Source organism: Acomys minous (assembly GCF_964271855.1).
Source record: "Acomys minous genome assembly, chromosome: 14".
Taxonomy (NCBI): Eukaryota; Metazoa; Chordata; class Mammalia; order Rodentia; family Muridae; genus Acomys; species Acomys minous.
Window position 1 is genome coordinate 22594989 of NC_140496.1, and position 25587 is coordinate 22620575.

Sequence of the window (25587 nt, forward strand, 5' to 3'; positions counted from 1 at the left end):
GAGAGATGGCTCAGTGGTTAAGAGCACTGCCTGCTCTTCCAGAGGTCCTGAGTTCAATTCCCAGCAACCACATGGTGCCTCACAACCATCTATAATGTGACCTGATGCCCTCTTCTGCAGATAAAGCACTCATATACAATAAATAAATAAATTTAAAAAAAAATTTTGGAGTTAAAGAAAGTTATGAGCAGCCATGTAGCTGCTGGGAGTTGAACCTGGGTCCTGTGGAAGAGCACTCAGTGCTTTTAACTGCTGAGCCATCTCTCCATTCCCCACTCTACCCTCTCCAATAAATCTTAGCCAAAAAAAAAAAAAAAAAAAAAAAAAAAAAAGAAAAGAAAGAAAGAAAGAAAGAAAGAAAGAAAGAAAGAAAATCCTGGTGTGCTGGCACATGCTTTAATTCCAAAACTCTGGAGTTTGAGGCTAGCCTGGTCTATGTTGTGAGTTGTAGGGCAGCCAGGGCTACTCGGTCTCAAATTAACGCCCCTGCCTCCAACACAAGAAAAGCAAAACAAAACAAAAAGCACACAAACATTCGAACAACAACAACAACAAAAAAAACCCCGGCACATTTGTACTATCAATACTAACTTCTTACACTTCGCGCCTTATATTGTAGGTGTTGCTCAATTTTTCGGTTGTGTGATTGCGTTTGTCTAGGCCTGCCTCTCTCCTTCAACCTGTTGTTTCATTCAAGGGCAGGAATCTCTGAATATTCCTTATGGTGGGCCTGGCACCTAACACATACTTTGAGAGTGCGGTTGCCACTCAGGAGGCAAAAGTGGGAGAATTTGAGGCCGTTCTGAGACCCTCTTTCAAATTCTGCCCCCTTCTGCCTCTCCCCCCCTTCCAAAATAAACAAAAGAAAATTAGCAAAGAGCCTAGATTGTGTGTGTGTGTGTGTGTGTGTGTGTGTGTGTGTGTGTGTGTGTGTGTGTGTGAAGACAGGAACTAGATACAGGACGTGTTTTAAGGAGACTAGGATTCGTGGAAGAAAAATTGTGGATGGAGGTGAAGGGGAGCGGATTTTCTCAATGAAAGGTTAAGGGGTAAAATGAGGAATGGGCACGCTGCAGAGCCTGTGGACCCTGGCAAACTCCGCCCAGAGCCAGGATGCCCGGGCGAAGAGACGCGGCGCGGTTTGGCCGCTGTGGGGCGCCGTAGCCCGCGCTGTTGCCAAGGGAACGGATCCCCGCGCCGGCCGAGGCCCAGCCTGCCTTAACCTGGCACAGCTGCAGCGCCCGCGGGTCTGAAGCAAGGCGGAAGGGCTCTTGAGGCCCGACCTCGGTCCGGGATGGAGCCTCGCTCCGGGACGCGTCTCCCCCGTGTGCGGGGCCACTGACTCTGCCTGGACGGTCTGAAGTGCGGCCGCCCTGGGGAGGGGGGGACGGGCAGGGCGGGGCCGAGCCGCTGGCTGACCTTGGCAGGGCCGCATCTGGCGCGGCCGCCACCACGCGCAGGTGAGGAGCGGCCTCGGCGTTCTCGCCTCCCGGCCGCCGGCTCGCGCCGTGCCGGTGCCTGGCAGGACTCCGGGTCCGTCTCGGATGCTGGGTTTCCGCGACCCGGCGGAGCGCGGCACTGCCTTTTATCATTAATCAGGGCTGTAGGTCTGCACTGAGCGGTCCCCGAGTGCCAGGCTGTGTGCCAGGCGTCGGGGCCTCACAACAGACGCCTCCAGTCTGCAGAACCCACAGAGAATTAAAGAGGGGGAGTCGGGGTCGGGGGGGGGGGAGCAGGCGCCAGGCACGTGACTAGAGTAATTTCAGGTCGCGTGAAGTGCTCCGGTGGGCCCTAAAGGTGACTCTAAAGCTAAAAGGCGGCGGTTGGGAAGGAGGCAGAGTTGCGTCTAACGGGGTGTCTCAGAAAGGGGGAAAAGCAAACCCAGAAGTCCAGGCAGCGGAGTACCAGTGTGGAGCGGAGAACGCGAGGCAGTTCCTCAAGTTGGCGCTGACAGGTTTCACCTTTTATCCCAGAAAGCGAAGGGAGCCTCTGAGGTTTGATGAGTTTCAGGTTTTTGAAAGAGCTTTATTTATACCCTGGCTGCTGAGCAGGAATCAGTTGGAGATTTTACCATAGTTCGCTTGTGTGGCTGAGCCTCCAGGAACCCAGCAGTCCCTCCCTGCCCTCAGCTGTGCACAGGGAAAGCTGTTGTCATGTTTACGAGGGAAGTGAGGCTTCCACATCTGAGACCCGGGGAACAGTTTGGAATAACAGGACTACCTCAGAGTGTTGAAGTAAGCCAATTCCGTGGAAGCGCTTCAGACAGCGCCTGGGCTACTGTAAGAGACAGCGATGGCTCTCATGACCATGGAGACGCTGGAAGGGAGCTGTAATGGTTAGGGCAGCGCAGGTGGTAAGAAGTGGGTGGCTTCACTTTCTTGACGGAGGGAGAGTTTGGTTAGACGAGGGTGCTCACTCCTTTTGTGGAACTGATGTTGTGGAACTGTGGGAGACCAGCTATATACAGATAATCACCCTTAGCTGCGGTAAAAGCAGCCGTGGTGTTTAATTAGCCCGATTTATTTTCTTTATTGTTTTTCTTTGTTCTTTCTTTCTTTCTTTTTTTTTTTTTTTTTTTTTTTTTTTTGGTTTTTCAAGACAGGGTTTCTCTGTGTAGCCTTGGGTGTCCTGGACTCGCTTTGTAGACCAGCCTGGCCTCGAACTCACAACGATCCGCCTGCCTCTGCCTCCCAAGTGCTGGGATTAAAGGCGTGTGCCACCATGCCCGGAATGTCACACTTTGTTCTTAATGACTTTCTTGGTGGGTGTCTTCCTAAGGCTGGTTCCTACAATCTCTAGTTGATTTCCTAGTTAACAACAACAACAACAACCAAACAACAACAACCCCTGCCTCCTTTCCTCGACTGTGTTTCTGTCTACTGTTGCTCTGTTTCTCTTCCTGAGCTGGTATCCCAGAGCCTGTGGTGGCTGCTGCAAGAGGCAAATGATGAAGAAATGTTTGCACACCATGTCAACTCAGGAGTGGTTTCAAGTTTTTCTTGCCAAAGCAACTGACTTCAGCATATTGTTTATGAGAGAGAAAGTAAAGGCCCAGCCGCATTATTTGAGGCTGGAGACCAGAGAGAGAGAGACCTTTGGGAACGGCTTTAAGTTCTAGCTTATTTTCTGGAAATGATGTGATATGTAGCCTTAGCTGAACTATAGCCACTTCTCAGAATGTTTAAGACCACAGAGTTTTCTGGCACCTGTGGGGAGGTTTAATAAACACCATACTTGCCCCTAGAAGTCTTTTATAAATGACTTTCTGCGCTGTAAACCAATGTGTCTGCAAAGCATTTTCTCTCAGCTTCCCTTTATGTGGTCTACATTGAGGCGCGTTAGATCTCAGGGAAAATTATTTTAAAAGCAGATCCTGGGGAGTGGCTGGAAAGTGATGCAGAAACTACTCAGGGGAATCTCGAAAGGCAACAGTGAAGCCTCTGGGAGGAAGGAGAACTTCGGGGTGCATCTTTCCTGTGGGGTACACCTTGGCCTTGTTCCGGGCCACAGGGCACTAACCGGCTCTTGGTCAAAGCCTAAGCCAGTGTCTTGTCCAGCAGCTCTGCCGCATGCCTGACGTCTGTTTCCAACTTTGACAAGACCCCTAACAGTGCGAGGAAGTCGTGTGCAGCTTCCTCAGCACTGAGTGACTCAGAAGTGCCTCCAAGGGTAAGAAAGCCCTTCAGCACTGTCAGACGGCTGCCAGGCAGGAGGGCCTGGTTTTTCTGGCCTGGTATAAACCTCCCTCTCACACGAGTTCATTTGGTTCACATGGCAGCGCAGTGTATTGAGGAGGCTAGAGGTGACGTCCTTTCAGCTGTCTGTTGTTGGGGATTAAGGCCAGGCCTTTCCGCAGAGCTGTCCTACTTCCCTTGTTCTGTACTCACAGACCACAGCATGTTTATATTTATTTTTGTTCTTTATTATTACAAGGAACAATGCAGTGAACTTATGTGTGTTAGGAGAGTGTAAGATAAATACAGAAATGGAATGTCTGGGCCACAAGTTTAATGTGTTCTCGGGTTTGGTAGGCATTGCCAAATTGCCTTCTGGCTAACTTTTGAAACCTCAAATTTAAAGAAGACACCAAAGAAGTGAGATTTGTGGAATTTGCCCCAGCTTCCTTGAACTATGAACAGTAGCCCGGGTTCCTGTTTCCATTCATAGCCTAGCTCCTTGATCCCTTAAGCCTCCATCCCAGCTCCCCATTTTGAGACAGGGTCTTGCTACATAACCCCAGATGGCCCGGAGTTCACTATGTAGAACAAGCTGGCCTTGAACTCACAGAGCTCTTCCATCCTCTGCCTCCTGATGCTGGGATTTAAACGCTGCACCACGCCACCCGATTTGATGTTACTTTTTTATCTTACCATTCAGTTTCTTGGCATCCTCGGACATCCCGCTTTATTGGCTGATTCTGAAGTCCTCAGACATCTTTCAGGTACCCAGGGCCACTGCCCACAGGCTTCCCGGGGCCAGGACTTTGCACTTCGTTCTGGTTGTTCTAGCTCTCTCATGTATGAATTTCTGAACATTCTGAATTGATTGCCAGTATCAACTATTGTTAGTATTATTTGAACTAGGATCTCGGTGTCTTGCTGTGTTGCCCAAGTTTAAACCCGTGGGCTAACTAATCTTCTGCCTTAGCCTAAGTTTGTTTTTTTTTTATTGGATCTGTGGTGGGCAGGAAATAGATTAGCCATGAAGCTGTTATACTATTCATTATGAGAACTCAAAATGTTAACATTTTCTTTCTTCCTTTCTTTCTTCCTTCCTTCCTTCCTTTCTTTCTTTCTTGGCTATTTTGAGACAGGGTCTCATTATCTAACATTGGCTGGCCTGTATATTGCTATTTAGCACAAGGTTGGCCTTAAACCCAGAGATACACCTGCTTTTCCCTCCAGAGTTCTGTGATTAGAGTCATTTGCTACCTCTCCAGGCTAAGGTTTTCTTCATTTAAGCATATAAATTTAGAAAACCTAATTTTATTTTGAAAATGCTAGCAAGTGAATGTTAAATAGGAAAGATTATTGTCATACTGGCAATGGCTTTCACCTTGTAGGGACAAGGGGAACAGCTGCATAGCTACTGCAGTCTTCCATAGATGCCTTTTGTTTTTGTTTTTGGTTTGGTTTTTTTATGGTTTTTTGAGGCAGGGTTTCTCTGTGTAGCCTTGGCTGACTCACTTTGTAGACCAGGCTGGCCTCAAACTCACAACGATCTGCCTGCCTAAGCCTCCCGTGTGCTGGGATTAAAGGCGTGTGCCACCACACCCAGCTTTTCCATAGATGTCAAGCAAGCCCTTGACTTAAGTGGCAGATACTTGTGCCTCTGGCAGTTGTGTGTGTTGCTTTGTCTTTCTCCCTCCCATCCTCACCAGCATCTTTATGTTTTGTCCTTTTTTTTTTTTTCCTTTTTAAACAGAAGGCACATGAAGACTATTTTATCAAGGTCTATATACTACTCCACTAGACATGCATCTGGGCCCACTGTATGGGCAAGGAGGAGCTGTGCACCTGACCTTTAACCCTCTAGGCACCTCCTCCTAAAGTACAGGGCTGCTGAGCCACTGCTCTCCTAGGACAGCCTCCTGTGGTGTCACCTCATCCTATGTCCTTTCAGGTCTTGTTTATACCTTCTTTTCCACTGAGACTAGAAATCAAAGCTGTGTGTCACACTCGGCTTTAAAATTGCTATGACTTCCCGTGGTATCTTGAGAGCATCCCACCTAGCCCTATGGGGTCTCAGTCCTTCAGCCACTCGGCGTTCATTTCTCACTGCTCCCTGGCATATTCCATCAGAATGGCTAGCTCTGTGTCTCTCTGGGCCTCAGAAAAGAAAGTTGGAGAGGCCAGGAACCTAGTCTCATCTGTGTTGATACCCTCATGCACACAGGCCTGGGCCACAGTAAGCCTCGCTTGGCCAGGCCTGAGTGCACCATCTGGTCATGCTTTGGGGGAGCAGAGCCACATATCTATCAATTTGGACTGCTAGAGTGCTGTTGAGAGGGAAGGGACAGCCAGAGAAAGTGCCCAAACCTGATGACAATACTTGGTCTCGTCTGTGGGTCCCATTTTGGATTTGATCTGACCTCCCAGCCCTTGTAATGAAAATCTTTTGGGCCAAAAAGAAGTTGTGGCCTTCAAATCAATGATAGAAAAATATTACCAAGTTCAGAGTTGGCGCTCTCAGGATTTGGGGCAGGCAGCGTCCTGAGTATTGCTGCTTTGCAGGAGTTCATCCCTGCATCTAAAGTCTTAGGCAAATGGCACCAACACTTGCTTTGCACCAACAACATCCTTATTGGGAGTCAAAGCTACCCGCAGGACTGTTTGCAGCAAGCCTCCTCCATCTTGGGATGTGATTCCTCCTGATCAGGACTCTGGGGTAATTTAACACTAGGGACTAGTTGTGGGGTTGACAAAGCCAAGACCAGGGTTTGGGATTAAATTCATAGGTTCTCTTTAAAGTGCTTGCTTGCTTGGCTGGCATATAGCTCAGGGAAATGGCGCTCCTGTGATGTATGCAAGGCCCTGGGTTCCGTCCTCAGTACCGCAGACCGTTTGCCCTGATGATGCTGGTTCTGAGCCCATGTGCAGTCCACAGAGATCTGCCTCAGAGAACTACCAGCTCAGCTGTATTCACAGGGCTTGACCTCATGACATTTACTTATTTCCACAAACCAGGCACAAAGATTTACTCACTTGGGAATGTTCCAACGAAAATCTTGTCAGTTTTTTGTTTCTTTTGTCACATTTGGTCTAAATTTGGACTCCAAGCCTGACTTTCCTGTTTTATATCACCATGACCAAACAGCACTGGACCTTGAGGCAGTTTCCAAAGAAAGAAGCAGGGACATGTGGCTTATAGTTCCCTATTTTTTGGTAATGTCCATAGGCATCTCTAGGTGACAAGATCAGAAGATCAGAATGTCAGTTCAAAACAGTGTGGTGGCATTTTCTTTCTTTCTTTCTTTCTTTCTTTCTTTCTTTCTTTCTTTCTTGTTTTTTGATTTTTGTTGTTGTTGTTTTCTTTTTGAGACAGGGTTTCTCTGTGTGTCCTTGGCTGTCCTGGGCTTACATTGTAGACCAGGCTGGCCTCGAACTCACAGCTTTCCTAAATGCTGGGATCACAGGCATGTGCCACTATGCCTGGCTCATAGTGGCATATTCTTGAAACCTAAAGGCTATCCTGATCTATACATCAAGTTGAGATACATGGAAAATCTCTTAGTCAAATTACGCAATCTCGGGCCGGATAGTGGCACATGCCTTTAATCCCAGCACTTGGGAGACAGAGACAGGTGAATTGCTGTGAGTTCGAGGCCAGCCTGGTCTACAAAGCAAGTCCAGGACAGCCAGGACTACACAGAGAAACCCTGTCTTGAAAAACCAAAACCAAACAAACAAACAAATAAAAAACAAATTACCCAATCTCTTCAACTAAATTAAAAGGGAAACTACAGGTAGAGAACCTGCATGTCAGAATACTTAAGCTAGACAAGCTGGCTCACACTTGCACTCTCAGTTCTCAAGGGGACGGGGTAGGAGGTTTGCCAAGGGTTTAAGCTAACCTAGGCTACATAATGAGTTTTAGGGTACTCATGGCTCCAGAGTGAGGTCTTATTTATTTTTTTGAATGGCAATATGTTTCTTCCTGGGGTTACCCACTTAAAGCAACTTCAGGAGCCAGAGGGATCAAGGACACCACAAGAAAATGTACAGAATCAACTAACCTGGATTTATAAGGGCTCACAGAGACTGAACCAACCAGGGAGCCTGCACGGGACTGACCTGGGTCCTCTGCATGTGTGTCATGGTTGTGTAGCTTGGTCTTCTTGTGGGGCTCCCAATAACAGGGTCTGTATAAGGCAGGGACTGTCTCTTACTCTTTTGCTGGTTTGGGGACCTTTTTTCTCATACAGGGTTGCCTCATCTAGTTTTAATACAGAGGAGGTGCCTAGTCTTACTGCAACTTAATATGCCATGTGTGGTTGATATCCATGGTAGGCCTGCCCTTTTCTGAAGAGTGGGTGGGGGTGGGTGGCCAGAGGGAGTGGGGAAGGACTGGGAAGAGAGGAAGGAAGGGAAACTACTATGGTCCAGATATTAAAACAAAAACAAAAGCAGAAAACCAACTTCAAAACTGTGTTCACAGTCAGGCAGTAACTACTCTCCAGTGCCTAGCTCTCCAGGCCAGTGGAAGGAGAAGCAGGCATGAATTCTATTCGGTCCACAGCTTGAGCAAAGCAGACTGCTGCAAATCAAAAGCTTTTGGAAGCGCAGCACCCAGGAGACTGGCTACAAAAGGCACTTGGAAGAGTGCACCCTCTACTTGGGGGTAAAGAAACCTCATGTTTAAAGGTCTCTTACTGTGGCAGTCAGTGAAGTTAGATGCTGTCACTCAACTAGTCACGGGTTTGTTTTTTGCAAACTCTCCTTCTAGCATCTGTTATGAGACATTGCTGAACAGTTAAAACATGGCTAGCAAGATGGCTAGTGGGTAAAGGCACCTGCTGCCAAGCCTGGAAACCTGAGTTCAAGCTCCAAGACCCACATGGTGGAAGGCGAGAACATACTCTTCTAACACACACACACACACACACACACACACACACACACACACACACACATAAAACACAAAGATTTCGAAACAGATCTGTGATGCTAGAGTGCAGCTGTTGATGCTTTATAGGAGACAAGTGAGGCTTCTGTAGTTGAGGTTTGAAGATCCTGGCTGCATACCATCCATGCCAAACATTTAGCAACTTGCACATATGTGGAGAACATGCTTAAGAATCAACTTGGGGCCGGGCGGTGGTGGCGCACGCCTTCAGTCCCAGCACTCGGGAGGCAGAGGCAGGCGGATCGCTGTGAGTTCGAGGCCAGCCTGCTCTACAAAGTGACTCCAGGACAGCCAAGGCTACACAGAGAAACCTTGTCTCGAAACCCCCTCCCCCCAAAAAAAGAATCCACTTGGGTTGGTAAAGTGCTTGCTTTTCAAGCATGTGGCCTGAGTTGGAGCCCCAGAATCCATGGGAAAGTCAGGCACGGTGCTAGGAGGGGAGCCAGTGGACCCCCAGGTCTAACTGGCTAGGCAACCTTGGGTACTTGTTGAACTCCAGGCCAGTGAGAAACCCTGTTTAAAAAAAAGTGGACTGTGGCTAGAGAGATGGTTCAGTGTTTAAGAGTACTGGTGGTTCTTCCAAAGGACCCAAGTTCAATTCCCAGCTCACAATCATCTGTAACTTTACTTCAGGGAATCTTATGTCCTCTTTTGTTCTCCATGTACACATGTAGTTAAATACATACGCATGTAGTTAAAATGTACATAAATACAGAAATAAATGTTTCAAAAATCATTATGTTTTACCTGGGCGTGGTGGCGTAATCGCAGCTCTTGGGAGGCAAAGGCAGATGGATCTCTGTGAGTTCAAGGCCAGCCTGGTCTACAAAGAGAGTTCCAGGACAGCGAAGGTTACACAGAGAAACCCTGTCTCAAACAAGCAAACAAACAAAACCCCAAATCATTGTGTTTTATGTGTCTGGGTGTTTGCTTACATGTGTGTCTGTGTACTATGCGCATGCTTGGAGCCCTTGGAGGCTAGAAGAAGATGTCGGATCCCCTAGAAGTGGAGTCAGGGCTCACCAGCTGCTATTCTAGGGGACCCGAATTTAACTGCAGCCCCACCTGCTGACTCACATCTCTAGTTGCCCCTCTTTTGAAAGGGTAGAGTGTGGCAGGAGAGATGGCTCAGTGGTTAAGAGCACTTGCTTCAGCTGGGTGGTGGTGGTGCACACCTTTAACCCCAGCACTCAGGAGGCAGACAGATTTCTGAGTTCAAGGCCAGTCTGGTTTACAAAGTGAGTTCCAGCATAGCCAAGGCTAAAACAGAGAGACCCTGTCTCAAAAAACAAAACAAACAAACAAGTTCTTGCTTCTCTTAGGTGCTTTGATTCTCAGAACTTAAACCAATGGCTTATAACTGCCTATAACTTTGGTTCCAGGGCATCTGATGCCCTCTTCTGGGCTCTGGGAACCTGCACACATGCACACTGCACACGTACATGCTGTTAATAAGGGTGGATGACACCAAAGCAGTCCTCTGGCCTCCGTTCTCAAATACCCACACAAATGGGCACTTTCATACATGAACATGTACACACATGGATGCACATGTACGTAGAAGAATCTATTATGATGGAAAATATTTCATTGCCTTTTTTTTTCCAGCTGGATGTGGTGGCACATGCCTGTAATCCCAGTACTGAGGAGGAACATACCAGCTATGTCTACATAGTGAGTAAGAGCTTGCCTCAAACAATTTTTTCTTTTCCTATTATTGATAATTCTGAATGCTAGATTTTTTTTTATATTGAACAGGATCAAAAGGTATCAAAATGTATGATTTTGGCCAGGCATAGTGGCACATGCCTTAAATCCCAGCACTTGGGAGGCAGAGGTAGGTTAATCTCTGTGAGTTCAAAGCCAGTCTAATCTACACGGCAAATTTCAGGACAGCTAGGACTACACAGAAATACTTTGTCTCAGAAAAAAAAATACAAGTATGATTATGAGTGAAAAAATGGTGAGAAATCAGATATTGGCCATTTTCCCATTGTGTGTGTGAATTTATTTTTACTTTTTTTTTTTTTTTTTTTTTTTTTGACACATGGTCTCACCATCACTGGCTACCCTGAAACTCACCATGTAGAGCAGGCTGGCCTTGAACTCACAGAGATCCAACTGCCTCTGCCTCCCTGAGTGCTGGGAGTGTGACACCACACCAGGCTCCTGTGTAAGTGATCAGAGGACTTGACCTAACTCTCAGGAAACAAAGCTTACTCCGTGTAGCTTTGAGATGACACCATTCAGAGATGACTTCACGTGCTGCCAGGGTTGACCTGAAGGAGTCGCTAAGCCTTAGGAGGGCTGAGGGGAATCGTGGCTGTGAGTGAATGTCCAGGCATCAGGGTGACAGCCAGTTGGCAGAAGAAGTAGGGACAAAGGCTGGCCGCTGAGGAAGTGGCATGGCGTGTGTAAGGGTGAGACGGGATTGAAGGCCGAGCAGAGCAGGCCAACTGGCCTTGTAATAGTTCCATTTAAGAAAAGTATAGATTAAAAAAGAAGAAGAGGAAAGGTACAAATAACCACGCTAATTAGGCCAATTAAGAGAACAAGAGTCAAGCCAGCCATGGTGGTACAGGCCTTTAATCCCAACACTTGGGAGGCAGAGGTAGGTGGATCTCTGTAAATTCAAGGCCAGTCTGGTCTACAGAGAGTACAGGTTAACCAAAGCTACGCAGAGAAACCCTGTCTTGAAAAACCAAAAACAAAAACAAAAAAAAAAAGTATAAGAGTCCTTTAATTTTGGTCGGCAACAAAAAGGGAGTTCATGGCTCAAAGTGTCTTAGTGCTAAAGCTTGGGGTACGGTGTTTTTAAAGGCAAAACCCACAACCCCCCCCCAATTACATCAATATTGGATGAGGGTCAGAGTAACCTTGTGACTTTTGTTTAGGAGAACATAATAGTTATTTCAGGCAGAACAAGACACCTAATTTGATTTATATCTTCAGCTATTTTAGTTTAAGTTAGTATAAATGTTAATTATTTTGGCTAATATATCTGGAACTGTGGTCAGAGTCACAGACACCCCAAGTGTGTTGCCGAGTCAGATGCAACTCTTGGATGGATAAAGAGCTGAGAACTGTCTAAGAAACCACATAATGGAGTCAGGAAAAGATGGTGTTACCCTCATCATTCCAGCCTTCATTGGCCAGGATTATGCATCAGTTATCTTACACATATTTGCTTTTCTTTCAGATGTTTTCAAGTCAGCGAACATTCACTGAGTATCTGCTATGTACAAGGTATGGCTCCTGATCCTTGGGGGCCAGGACATGGGTGATGGAGGTGAATGGAGCGCAGCGTGGGCACTATCCTTGAGGGAAGCCAGTGCAGCAAAGTGGTCGACATGGGCATGGCAGAGTACTCTAAACTGCAGTCCCAGTCCCAATAAAGACTGAGCACAAGAGCCCTTGACTCTGTGTGGGACCCCAGGAAAATCTTCCTGTATCAGGGGATGCTTGTAGTGGGCAGGGATGACCCAGTTATATTTTGTGGTCTATGGCACCAGTTACACCAAGTACCTGAGGTGCCGTTTTTGCTTAAGTTTATTATCTACTTTTGCATGGCTGCAGTGACAGGAACTGATAGAAGTGACCCGAGGAAGCAAAGATTTTTTTCCTCATTGTTTCAGAGGGTTCCAACCTGTCATGGTGGAACAGCTCATTTCATGGTGGTGGAAGCTGTTTACATCATAGCAGACCAGGCAGTAGAGAGCGAGGCAGGAGGTAGGCAGGAATAACACCCTTAAGCCCATCCCCAGTGGCCCATCTCCTCTAGAGAGACGCTGCCTCTCAGAGTTTCCAGACCAACACTTCTAGCTAGGCAGCACGTGTTCATAACATGGGCCTACAAGGGACGACTCAAACCATGTGAGAAGCTGCTGAGCTGTGGGTAGGCGCTCCTGAAAGGACTGTCTAGCTGCCTGGGTTTTGTTGCTAGCTCCAGGCCTTCCAATCAAGAGCTCAGAACTGGCCTGTTTCCCCAGGTGTGACGCTGCCTGCCTGCAGGTGGGCAGGGCTTTCTCCGCTGTTAGGACAGTCTGGCCTTCTGCTCTGTGGGAGTCTTGGACAACAACTGGGCTGCAGCAAGTCAGGGTAGGGTTGGGGGTTGCTGCCATCTGGTGTCTGGCTCTGGCTAAGGCCTAGCCTTTCTTGGACCTTCACCCTTCTGAGTAAATCTATACACCAGGCCCAGACTGACTGCCAGAAACATGCTCATTTATTCTGCCGGAAGGAATCGAAGAAGCTCCCTTCCCTGTGTGCAACCCATCCCCAGACTGGAAACCATAGTGAGCCCCTCTGAAGCACAGAGGGGACGGTTAGTCCCTGGTCCTAAGGCAGCTGAGGCCAGAGCTCCTTCTGACACTCCCACTGCCTGTTTCCCTCAGCAGAGGAGAAGGGCCCCCTCTGACACTTGATTTGGATCTCAGGACGGAGGTGACTAATCCTAACAGAATCAGCATGTGTTCTCATCACTCTGGCCCCAGCCTGATATTGTTACCAGATGAGAACATGTCTTATTGAGTTTCCCTCTGATGGCTGTGGAGACAGAGCGCTTTGAGCAACGGGCAGCCATACGGCATCCTGCCTAGCTCTGGACCCTCTTCCTTTGTCCTGGCCAAGCTGGGGTCAGAGTCTGCTCTTGAGTTTTGGGGCAGTTCTTTATCACCACCTGCCCCCAACTGCATATTTCTATCAGGCTTGGACCCTGGCTTTCCCTGCAGAGTGTCCGTACTGCTCCCTGCCCTCCTGCTATATCCTGGCTGCAGCCAGGGCCCTGGGCTCCCATGGGCCTTCTTGGGCCTAATGCTCTCAAATCTTCTCCCTCTGTAGATGAACATCTGCAACAAACCCTCCAACAAGACAGCCCCCGAGAAGAATGTGTGGACAGCGCCTTCGCAGGACAGTGGACCTTCCCCAGAACTGCAGGGCCAGCGGTCTCGGCGGAATGGATGGAGCTGGCCCCCCCACCCGCTCCAGATTGTGGCTTGGCTGCTCTACCTCTTCTTCGCAGTGATTGGCTTTGGGGTCCTTGTTCCCCTCCTGCCTCACCACTGGGTGCCCGCTGGCTATGCTGTATCCTTGGAATATATGGGACTAGAAAGGTTGGGGAGATGGGTAGACAGAAGAAGGCAGAAGCCTGGAGCTAGGCATGGGGCCTCTGGGAGCATCTGGCGGTGTGGAGCAGGGTTTCTCAGCTGATTTTCTGCCAGGCTTGAACTTCTTTTTTATGTTTTTTTGTTTTTTGATTTTTGTTTTTTTATTTTTTGAGACAGGGTTTCTCTCTGTAGCCTTGGCTGTCCTAGACTCACTTTGTAGACCAGGCTGGCCTCAAACTCACAGGGATCCACCTGCCTCTGCCTCCCCAGTGCTGGGATTAAAGGGGTGCGCCAGCACAGCCCGGCTCATGCTTGAACTTCTAACTTGACTCCTCCTCTGGTAAAAGTGAGTGGACAGCCCCAAAATTCCTTAGAGCACTTAAAATACTAGATAGGATATGACAAAGATTCCTAAAGCTTCTTCAGACTAATTATACCTGAGCTAAAGAAAGGCCAAGTTAGGGGCTGGGGATATAGCTCAGTTGGTAGAGAGCTTGCCTGGCATGTGCAAGGTCCTGGGCTCAGTCCTCATTTGAAACATCAAGTTAGGGAGCAGTTATTCCACTTTTGAGGGAATTTGTCATGGCCTAGTTTTCCCACCTAGTAAGTTTCTTGGTACATTTACAATGTGGTTTTATTTATAGCCACATTATTTTGTTATGACTAGGAAACATTTATATGCTTATTGATTTTACAATGAGTGTGCTTGTACCAAAAGGTGGCATAGAAATGCCCTGCAAGCTCCTGGGAACAGTGACAAACATGAGCTTGCTTGAGCCTTGTAGTGTGACTGTCCCAGCCCTGACCGCAACCCCAAAGACTGAAGATGCAGCTACAGGCTGGGTGTAAGATGCAGTAGGCCTCTGTGTGCCCATGCCCAGAGAGTGCCTATTCTGTCTGCTGCACCAGCCCCCTGAAGAGGAGTTCTGAGGGAGGGAAGTCAGGGATAAGCTGGAGAGCACATGTCAACAGGGTTTGATCTCAGCTCAGCCCCCTCTGCGATGTGCTGATTAGAGCGGCTTCTCCAGCTCCTCTGGTTGAGTCTTTTCTGTCACACAGGAGGGTTCTGTTTGCTTCCAGAGACTGAGTTGAGAATGAGGACATAGTAGGAAGTGTATGAACATAAAGGGCTTTAGCTATTAATGTAAGTGCTTTCTTGGGAGACCCCAGAGCCCTGGGCTGATGATTGATAAAAGCAGTTGAGTAAAGGGACTCTAGAGAAGATTGCCGTCCTCAGACATTAGCAGTGTCATTGGAGGCTTCCTGGTTCACAAGAGTCTAAGGCCAGATCATTACCTGGGTGATAGAGTGGGAAATGGCTTTTCTTAAGGTGACCATGGGCCTTAGTGTGACTAGGCAGAATACTTCATGGGACAGTCGCCTGTGGTCTGGAATAGCTCCATCCCTGACTCAGATGTATCCAGTAACCTACGTGCAGGGAACCTGGGAACCCAAGTAGTAACCACAAGCACCTAGCTTGGTGTGAGGGGGATAAGAACAAGTAACAGTGAACAAAAGTGCCGCACACCTGTCAGGGTGGTCTCCCTTGTCTCTGTGATAACCCTGTAAGGAAGCTGTTCTCTCACTAACAAAGCTTATCAGTTATGTCTGTGTTGCTGTGATGACATACCGTGATCAAAAGCAACTGATAGAAGACAGTTTATTTTAGTTTATGGTTCCTATGGCTAATAATGTTCATAATGGTGGGAAGGGTGTGGCAGTAGGCAGGTAGGAGGCTGGAGCAGGCAGCTGGCTCATCACATCCCAACTGCACACAGGAAGAGAGAGTGAGCAGGAAGTAGAACACGGCTACTAACCTTCAAATCCTGCCCCACAATGATGTACTTCTCCAGCAAGGCTGGTGATAAAGGTTCTATAAATCCCCAACAGCGCCACCAGGTGGTAAACAAGTGTTTAAATACATGACTATATGGAGCGTGTTCTTATTCAAGACTATATGAAGAAAGAGGCTTACACAGGATAGTGACTTTCTGAGGTCACATGCTGGTGCCCAGTAAGGCGAAACAGGCCTCAGGCTGAGGAAATGGAATGATTTGAGGGTTTGAACCATATGGAAGCTCCCAGAGCCATCTATTCTGGTAGCCTGACCAAGGCTGTATGGTTCCATCAAAGTCTCCTTCCATTAAAGCAGGCTTTCAGGGCCCCTGAGGAATGAAGTCGGTACTGATTTCCCACTGTGGGAATGGGTCTGGGATTCAAGGATGCAAAGATGAGGTTTGCGTGCTTAGGGGGCCAGGGGGGAGGGGATGCTTTGGACACCATGGTCACGTCCCATGTAAATGTCAGACTGGGAACAGCAGGGTGCTGTCACCTGCGCAGCCTGGCACATCCCTGCTACTTGTAGCTCTCCTTCTCCCAGCGTCCTTCACATCCTTGGCTCCTCTCTCCTCCATTGCTGATACACAGTCATCAGCACTGTTTCCTCCATTGCTGATACACGGTCATCAGCACTGTTTCCTCCATTGCTGATACACGGTCATCAGCAATGTTTCCTCCATTGCTGATACACGGTCATCAGCACTGATGAGTTTACCTCTTGCCCTAGTTTCCCACCTTTCCTTCCCACTGCTCTCTGCCTCTCTGACCTAGATGGCTGTTTAATTTCCAAGTAGCATCCTGGCTAACTACAGCTGCAGGCAGAGCATCAGCCTTACAGCTCTCTCACACACATCCTCCCCTCACTGTCTCCCTCCATCCCATCCTCCCCCTTTCCTTTCTCTGGCCATCTTTATCCCTGCAGCCAAATCACTCTTTCAAAACACACACACACACACACACACACACACACACACACACACACACACACAGAGCTTCTTCCTTCCTTAAGACATGAGGCTGCCGGGTATGATGGTGCACACCTTTAATCCCAGGACTGAGAGAGCCAGAGGCAGGCAGTTTGAGGCCAGCCTGGTCTACAAAGCAACTCCAGGACAGCCAGGGCTACACAGAGAAATCCTGTCTCAAAAAACCGAGAGAGAGAGAGAGAGAGAGAGAGAGAGAGAGAGAGAGAGAGAGAGAGAGAGAGAGAGTGAGAGACAGGCAGGCAGACAGACAGACAGACAGACAGACAGACAGACAAAGAAATGAAGCTGAACTTCTCATTAGGCCCGCATGGCTTTCTGCATGTGTAGTCTGTGTGTCTATTTGGCTTCCTTTTATTGCTGCTGTATTTGACAGCAGTGATCGCTTCCTAGAAGCCTTGCCTCTCCCCCACCTGAGCCACAGGTCAAGAACTGACAGCCCAATGGGCTGGCCTGGTTGGCAAATTGTATAAAAGTGTGGAATGATTAATACCCAGAATGCACACGTCTTCTACATATTTTTTTGAAGTAATTTATTTCTTTAACATTTAAAGCATGAGTTCTCACATGGAAACTCAGTTTTGTTTTGTTTCTTCTCTTTGAAAGCTCAAAACTTGGCAGCATGGACCCTCATTCTTATATGACAGTCATGAGCTGGGACAATATTCCAGCCACCCCTCTGATTGACACTTTGCATATTTCTGGTATCCGTAGCACTCAGCCCAGTGCGTTTCCCTCTGCCTTCCTGTCCAAGGCCTGTCACTCATTCTTTTCCACATCTCTGCTGAGATGACACTTCTTCAGAGAAGTCTTCCAGATCCTGTTGAACTAGGTAAATTCATTAGTTACAAATGGATACCCTTCCATGTAACTGACCTGCTGTCTGATTAGCATCTGTGCTTCCCATCATGCCCCAGGCTTCTAAGAGCTCAGAACCAACCCCTTCCATATTTCTTCTGCCTGACACGAAGGAAAACTGTGCAAACAGTTGAGTGACTGAAGCGGTGGAGAGAGCTGGGAGGAGGCAGGGAGCTAAATGTCTGCCCACATTGAGTATATAGAGTTGAGAGAAACCAGAGCAAAGGGAGATTTTGCCCTGGGCTAAGGCATGAACTTCAGCCATGGAGAGCCACTGTAGGCCTTGGTGCAGGGAAGGCTTAGGTGTGGGCTTTTGAAAGGTTATTCCTGGGGGAAATGAGTGTGATGTTCTCAAGTAACCTAGGCAAGAGGTGAAGAGCTGACCCATAGCATTGGCCGTAAGGCTAGAGAGCTTATGTTGAACACACATTAGGCTTATTTGAGCTGTGGTACAGCACATTCTGGAAGAGCCTGGCCCACACAGACAGGTAAAGGAATTTGGCTACTGAGTGAGAGTAAGGATGTTGGACAGCTGATGGGGAAAGAGTGAATGATGGTCAGGTCCCGAGTGATAGAGGATGGTATCTGCCTGGCTAGCAGGAAGATACAGAAGGACCATGGTGCCTGGGTGGAACCTACTGATGAGTTTGTGTATAGACTTTGCAGCCAGTCAGCAGCATACTCATTTCCTGTATTTGGCTTAGGTAAGTTCTGGGGAACCTTTATGTCAATTCTAGGAGTTAGCTGCACTGCCCCTGGCTAGCCCTGAACATGTGAGGCCATCCAGACACTCAACTTAAGAGCGCCTAGTACCTAGACCTGAGGCGGGGGAGGCTGCAGGTAGAAGAGCCCTGTCTGCCGGTGGCTCTCCATCTGGGCCTAGCTGTTGAAAGAGGTAGCTGCTTCTGTCTCTGAAGTGGCTTCCTGTGACAGCAAGAAAAATAAGCTCAGAATTTCAGCGTAGGTCCTTAGAGGGTGATGTCTTTTTAGTCTCCTTTGCTTTCTGGAATGTGAGACCAGAAACTGGCTTGTACAAGGCCTGAAGTGGTAAGGCTGAGGCCCTATGGTTATACCAGTAAGTAGTACTGGTCTTTGGGCTCCATTATCATATGACCCTTTTCAGTGGAGGGCTTAGGGATCTGCTAGAGCTTGGTGAGGAGCTCTGGTGGGCAGGAGAACATAGCACAGGCAGAGTCTCTGCAGGAAGGAAACCTGCATAGACAGGAGAAGTACTGTCCACAGAAGTGGGTGGGACTCCTGGTTTGCAGAGTACGGACTGAGTCTTTAACCTTCTGGGTTAGTGCATGGGTGCCATCTTTGCTGGCCACCTTGTGGTGCACCTGACCGCTGTCTCCATCGATCCAGCGGATGCCAATGTGCGGGACAAGAGCTATTCTGGGCCCCTGCCTATCTTCAACCGCAGCCAGCACGCACATGTCATTGAAGACCTGCACTGCAACCTGTGCGACGTGGATGTGTGAGTGCATGTGTGGGCCATCAGTGTGCCTGGAGGATAAAGAGGGTCACGCCAGGTTTCCTAGTTACACTTACGCCTCTGAACACTTGTACTTACCACAGTCAAGAGTTGTGGGGGGTGGGCGTGGTGGTACACGCCTTTAACCCTAGCACTCAGGAGGCTGAGGCAGGAAGATTTCTGTGAGTTTAAAGGCCAGCCTGGTCTACAGCATGAGTTCCAAACCAGCCAGAGCTACACAGTAAGACCCTGTCTCAAAAACAAAACAAAAAGGATCTTGGTGGAGCTGCGCATGGTGGTGCGTACCTGTAATCCCAGCAATTGGGAGGCTGAGGCAGGAGGATTTCAGTGAGTTTGAGGCTAGCCAGGGCTACATAGTAGGACACAGATTAAAAAAAAAAAAAACAAGAACAAAAAGTTTGGTGGAGTGACCTGAGATAGTGATTAGAAAAAAAGACGAGGCTCAACATTTCCTATAGCAAAACCAGAAGGCGTTGGGCAGCACTACAAACATTTCTAAATGGCTTGGCTCTGCCGGTGACATCTTTAGTCTCTTAAAAGCACCCAGGCAGGGGCAGCAGGGAAGTTAAGGCTTGAGTGCTCTGTGCTGTGTACTATGTTCTTTAACAAAGAGCTGCTCAGAGAGCTGGGCAGTGTCCTGAAATCACAAAGCTCCTGAGCAGCAGAGTCAAGGCCACACTAGCTGTCTGGCCCCCAGCACACTCACTCAGCATGAGGAGTCTGAGGGCAGAGAGGCCAAATGGCTTGCTCCAGGTCCTACTGCTGGTGAGGAGACTGAATGTGGGGCACCTGTTCTCCTTTGGCAAACCAGTACCTTTCTAGGGACTGACTCCTCCCTATATTACTGGGGCTTTGCAGTTTCCCAGACTCAGCCCAAGGCCAGTTCCACACTTGGACTCTGAAGGCCTAAAGTAGCCTGTTAGAAGGGGTCTGTTACAGGAACCAGAGAGTGTGCTGCCATTCCCTAAGCAGCAGCCAGCTGGTGTTCCAAATGGCTCTGGCAGTTGCTTTTCATGAGTGATGGAAGGAGATCATGTGCAACTCCCCATAGTCATTTCGGCCTCGTGGCGGGGAGACCCCTGCTTGTATCCCAGTATCTCCTCCTCCTCTTTTTTTTTTTTTTTTGGTGTTTTCGAGACAAGGTTTCTCAGTGTAGCCTTGGCTGTCTTGGACTCACTTTGTAGACCAGGCTGGCCTTGAACTCACAGCCATCTGCCTGCCTCTGCTTCCTGAGTGCTGGGATTAAAGGCGTGCCACCACCGCCTATGAGTTTCTTTAGTGCCCCTAGATGACAGCAAACACTTCTCCTTTTGGCTTCTTTGTAGTTAGCCCACACAGGTCTTCTGGAAGACTGCCAAAAATTTCCTGTAGGATGGCAAGGAAAGTGACCCCCAAACGGAGCTGTTGGGAGTGCAATTAAGGCACCAGTCAGGCAGCTATGCATTTTGCCTCAGGTCCCACACCTGCATCCTGTGTGTGGTCTGGCACAAGATGTCCTTGCTTGGAAAGGATGCCTCATTTCCTTCTCATGTGACCTTTACGTAGCTATGTAGTTCAAGAGTAGGACCCCACAAGACACCCCTCTTCCCTCAACCATGACCTCAGCACTTGCTCCAGGGGGCGGTCCCACCTCGTGTTTCCGCTAGAGGGCGCGTGCGTTCATCGCTGGGATCTGCGGAGAGGCGGAGGTGCCCATGGGTAATTAGGACACAGGCCTGACTCAGGTCGGTACTCCAGCCCGGGCTGGATGGGCTGGCCCGGCTGGCCGACCATGAGGTACCTTTTACCCCAACCCTCCGCAGGAGTGCCCGGTCGAAACACTGTAGCGCCTGCAACAAGTGCGTTTGCGGCTTCGATCATCATTGCAAGTGGCTCAACAACTGTGTGGGCGAAAGGAACTACCGGTGAGAATCAGCTATTGACGACTGCCGGTACCGCTGGCGGTACCCCGCTGTGGGTGGGGGCACGCACGCCAGGGATACTTGGGCTGATAGAGGGTGGATTCAGAGCCTCCCATCCTATTGGTCCAGACAAAGAGGGGGAGTCTGAGAAGTGGTTGCCCATCTTCAGGCTCTGTGACTGTGACTTCTGAGGCACTGGGAGTTTGGGGTCAGGAGCCTGGCTTTCCAAGCCGGAGCTCCTGAGTGCTGACAGCTGCCCGTGGCTGGGCCAGGCTCTTTCTACACAGTGTGGCATCTGCTTTATTGGGTGTTCTGCTCCTGGTGCTGGTGGCCACTTATGTCTTCGTGGAGTTCTTTGTCAACCCCATGAGGCTGCGTACCAACCAACACTTCGAAGGTCGGTGTGGGTTCCAGACACAGACTTGTTTTAATCAGTTTACCCTAGACCCTTGGCTAAGCACAGTCTGCCTGTGCCTTGCAGTCTTGAGGAATCACACAGATGTGTGGTTTGTGTTCTTACCTGCTGCCCCTGTGGAGACCCAGGCTCCTGCCATCCTAGCCCTGGCTGCCCTGCTCATCCTTCTGGGCCTGCTTTCTACAGCTCTGCTTGGCCACCTGCTCTGCTTCCACATTTATTTAAGTAAGTGCCTCCTCCAAGTTTGCCTTCTAGGGGATGGATAGGGTCTTGACTGCAGGAAGGTACCCTTTTGGGCTGTAGAGCCTTGAAATCATGTGCCTTACCAGTGCTGGTTCTTTGTGGTAGGCCTGGTTTGCCCCACTGCTTGATGTATTTAATGTGCATAGGATTTGACCCTCCCCTCTAAGTTCCAGGGTCACCTCTCCACTACTGACCCCTCTCCTCCCACACCCACCAGTGTGGCACAAGCTTACCACCTATGAATACATCGTGCAGCACCGCCCGGCTCAGGAAGCAAAGGAGACCCACAAGGAGCTTGAGTCATGCCCCCGCAAGATGCGGCCCATTCAGGTATAGAGGTGGCCCTGAGACCTGGGCTTGAGTGTACATGCCATGATGGGGACTGGGGCTGTGCAGCAAGAGCCGTTTAGGAGACCATGCAAGGGAAGCACAGGCCTTGAATAGCAGCTAGAGTCAGGGTCCTAGAGAAGCAGGGCCCTGACTAACCTGGGCACACGGGGCCCAATATGGCCAAAAGGAGGCCTGTTTTATGCAGTCCTATGTACCTTCCTGTTCAGGCACTAGACAAGCAGGAGAGGAAGCCAGTCATCGATTGTGAGCTGGGTGGGTGAGACCACAGTCATCCTTCCCCTTCATCTGTAACCAGGGCAACTGTTAACAGTCCCTGTTGGAGATGGGTATAAACAGCAGCCTGGCCTGAGAAGAGTTAAGGTCTCCACACAGAGAACAAAGCAGGAGCCATGTAACCTAGGCTCTGGCCTGGCCAGCCCAGCTGCAGACTAACTTATCCCCATTCCCACGCCCCTGACTTCCTAAGGTCAGCAGCTGGGGATGGAGGTGGTCCCGTCCTCGGGCCCCTCGGGACTGTAACGGCAGGGGCCTGGGCAGGCTTTGCTGGGAAGGCTGAGCCTGGGATCCCAATCCTCATGGCAACTGGATACAAACACAGGCTGGTGGGCGGGGTAGAAGAGGACCCTGCCTCTCCTGTGGGCCAGGCTGAAGAGTGCTGGCAGCTGGGAGAGAACCCTGCCATACACACCAGCACGTGCTGCCCTAGTGCTGGGCACAGAGCTGTGCAGAGCGTGGCCATCCTAGAGTATCTGTAGAGCAAGTAGGCAAGGCTTGCCCTGGGACGCCCAGACTCTGGCCTCTGTACCTTCTGTCCCACTTAGGCTTTGGGCCCAACTGTGATAGCAGCAAGGACATTTAATCCTGTTTGTCTTTGGCTGACTTGCGCAGAAGCCTATCCGATAGGAGTTGGGTGCTTGTCACCTTTTACAGAAGAGACAGCTAAGGCTGAGAGGTTCCAAAGTACCATTCAGGAATGTGCAAGTGTTGTGGGTGAGGAAGGGTCCTGAGGATGGTTCTGAAGAGAGAAGGAAAGTCTGAGTGGCCACCTCGTGGTGATATGTTCACTTTCTTTTAGATGGTTAGGGCCTGACTTCTAGCCTATCCTGGGGTCTGGGAGATCCAAGGCGACCTCTCTCCTCTGCTGGGTACTGTGGTATGCTGACTTCCTATTAAAGAAGGGGGAAAGTGTGAGGAAAATGGCCTTAAGGCCTCAGGCCTTGGGACTAGCCCCTGATCCCTGTGCGGCTCTGCTCAGGCAGGTACCCCATATCCTCCCCAAAGGGTCATCCTGGGCGGACTTTGAGTTTGGAGCTTTGCTGGGACCTCAGTCTTTGCACTTGCGCAGCCAGCCAGTGGTTGGTTGGGCCTTGTCCTAGTCCCTAAAACTCTCAGGGACCTGGCAGGCAGCCTCCCAACCCCCACCCAGCAGGAATTTGGGAGGGGCCCCTCTCTAGAGCCGTTGCCCCCAAAACATAGTCTTGTTTTAGAGACGGCTTTCTGTTACAGTGTCGTCTCAGCCTTAGTCAGGACGCCTCTGTCACCATGGAAACGACTGCCTAGTAGGACAGCTGTCTGGTTGCTCCCTCTGGCTCACTGGCCCCGCCCTTTGCCCTCTGCCCCACTCCCTTCCCCAGCTGGCTTTTCCGGGGCTTTTATTTCTTCTCCTATAGTTCTCTCTAGCAAAGCTGGGGGCATCTGGCATGCAGTGGTGCCAGCCTAGCCACTCCCGGCCCTTTTGTTTAGGGTTACTTGTACTGCCATCACACTCAAGATTCAGGGTTGCAGCACTGTTCCGTCACAGGCGCCCTTTCCTTTTGAGAACAGGGAAAACAGTGATTGCACCCATCTCTTCCTTCCCAGCAGCCAAAATTATAGCTGGTCCAGTGAAAATGAGGGCATATTCAGTATGCTGCCAGAGCAGCCCCTCAGTGTTCACAGCCTGGAGCACACAAGCTGGCCTGTGAACACCTTTGTGGTCTCCTGGCCACTGATGTTAGTTCAGTGGCTGGAGCCCTAGGAGGAGCCAGAGCAGGTGAGGGCTGCCTGTGAGTGTTGAGTCCCCATGAACCTCTTGGCTAAGCTTCCCAGTCTAGGCATGGGGAACCTACGGGCTTGCAGCCTTCTTCAGGTAAACAGCTGCAGTTTGACTAGATGAGGTGAGATCTAGAAATGAGTGTTTGAAACCTTGCCCTGTAGAAGGGCTTTCTTGGCACATCTGAAAACCAGAAAAAGAGCCGTAGACCCCTGGTACATGATGCCACCAAGCTTCTAGAGAGGCCAGTGACAAGGTGTGCCCAGGGCTTAGGAGACTTTGGACCCACGCAGAGCCTCACAACCTTCCTGATCCCATCCATCTTTCTCAAGGAGATGGAGTTCTACATGAGGACCTTCAGCCACGTGCGTCCGGAGCCCTCGGGTCAGGCTAGGCCAGCAGCATTAAATGCCAAGTGAGTGCGTGCCACCTGGCTATCCCCATGGAGGTGGGAGAAAGGGAGGTAGGTCAGGGTCAAAACATGGGTCTGGGTCCAGCTCTGCGAAGTCTTGGATGGATCAGTGTGTCTGACTCTGGGGCAGCATCTAGAGCTTGCTCTCTGGCTTTTACCTCAGTCCTTCCCAGTTTCTTGCCACCCAAGGCCAAGTGGAACCACCACTGCCCTCCTCCTCAGACACACTGGCTCTGCCTCCACGGATCCAACCCCAGGTAGGAGGGACTGCGTCTGGAGCTCTGCCCAAGAAGAGGGAAATGGAAAAGGTGGCTCTACTCTCATGAGTACCTCTGCTGCTTTTGGCAAAGTGAGGTCTGGGGAAGCGGCCCACACTCCCTCTGTCTTTGCAGAAAAAGAGGAAGCCGCGTGTGTATAGATTGCCAAAGTCTGGGGTCTTGGACCGTGAGCCCCCGCTGCCCAGGCTACGGGGTGAGTCCCCACTCTGCTTGGATATTATTCCATTGGTTAGTTGGAGGGAGGAAAAGGTTTGAAAGCCATAGCTGCAGCCCTTGCCTCAACGGAAGTTCCTCTCTGCTCAGGCACTGGGACACCTGCCCGCCACTCCAGCTCGTCATCGGATTCCACCAGTTCCAGTCCAGTGCACGTGGCTGGGTCTGCAGGTGCCTACTACCCGGCATCAGCCGACTCCATGGAAGAGATTCCAGTGGCCCAGACGCGCCTGGGCAGTGCCGCATTGGGTGCTCCAGGAGCCAGGAGCCGAGAGTCTGGGCTGGTGCTACATGCACGTTCACCGGCTGTTTTTGTGAGCCCGAGCAGTGGCGAGCCCGGGACTCCTGGCTGTGGTGAAGACCGCCTGCCTTAGTGGGGACTAGAGGCAGGAGGGCCTTGTAGGAACGTCTGGCCCGACTCTATGCAACACTTCATCTTCGCCGCAACGAGTGCACTTTAGGGGCCTCAAGGCCGGTGGGATCGGTCTCCCTTGTCCAAGACTCAGCAATATCCGCTCCACCAGCCCTGAAGCTCCAATAAACTTTTTTATGCTTTTGCGGACTTTGTGTATATTTTCATATTGGAAAAAGCTATGGGTCTTGCAGAAGCCGAACCACCACTGCTAGCTGACCTTGGGCAGAGAGTGGGGTGGGTGAGGAAAGGTCTCTGGACAGGATTTTTGTGCGTCGGGAATCAGACATGGAGTCTTGTTCCTTTTGAAGCCCTGCCACACTCCCTTCTCTGTTCCTCCTCCTGTTTCCTTTGTAGCTCAGGTTAGCCTCGAAAACTTGAACCTACTGCATTAGACTCCTGAATGCCCAGATTACAGGTGTGTGCCA

General features: G+C 49.9%; 1 protein-coding gene across 7 annotated transcripts; it reads left to right on the forward strand.

Annotated features, from left to right (window-relative positions):
* Nucleotides 1–1169: 1169 nt before the first annotated feature.
* Nucleotides 1170–25309, forward strand: ZDHHC1 (zDHHC palmitoyltransferase 1). Of its 7 annotated transcripts, none has more exons than XM_084755544.1 (14): nt 1172–1355; nt 4378–4441; nt 10234–10299; nt 11825–11871; nt 13462–13704; nt 18709–18884; nt 20705–20806; nt 21076–21200; nt 21285–21443; nt 21679–21791; nt 24177–24259; nt 24420–24513; nt 24649–24727; nt 24838–25309. In XM_084755544.1, the coding sequence occupies exons 4-14, from the start codon at nt 11863–11865 to the stop codon at nt 25119–25121; spliced, it is 1467 nt and encodes a 488-aa protein (XP_084611670.1). In that variant the 5' UTR covers nt 1172–1355; nt 4378–4441; nt 10234–10299; nt 11825–11862; the 3' UTR covers nt 25122–25309. The 7 variants fall into 7 exon arrangements, with proteins under 7 accessions (XP_084611672.1, XP_084611670.1, XP_084611667.1 ...); XM_084755542.1 differs by lacking the exon at nt 1172–1355 and adding an exon at nt 3589–3669; XM_084755541.1 differs by lacking the exon at nt 4378–4441 and having other exon boundaries at nt 1172–1460.
* Nucleotides 25310–25587: the final 278 nt, after the last annotated feature.

Excerpts from the sequence above, each read along its gene's own strand:
- ZDHHC1 (XM_084755541.1), top strand. Across the intron at positions 20,807-21,075 it reads GTGGGCGAAAGGAACTACCG|GCTCTTTCTACACAGTGTGG; the intron begins GTGAGAATCAGC and ends TGGCTGGGCCAG. Across the intron at positions 24,728-24,837 it reads CCCGCTGCCCAGGCTACGGG|GCACTGGGACACCTGCCCGC; the intron begins GTGAGTCCCCAC and ends CTCTCTGCTCAG.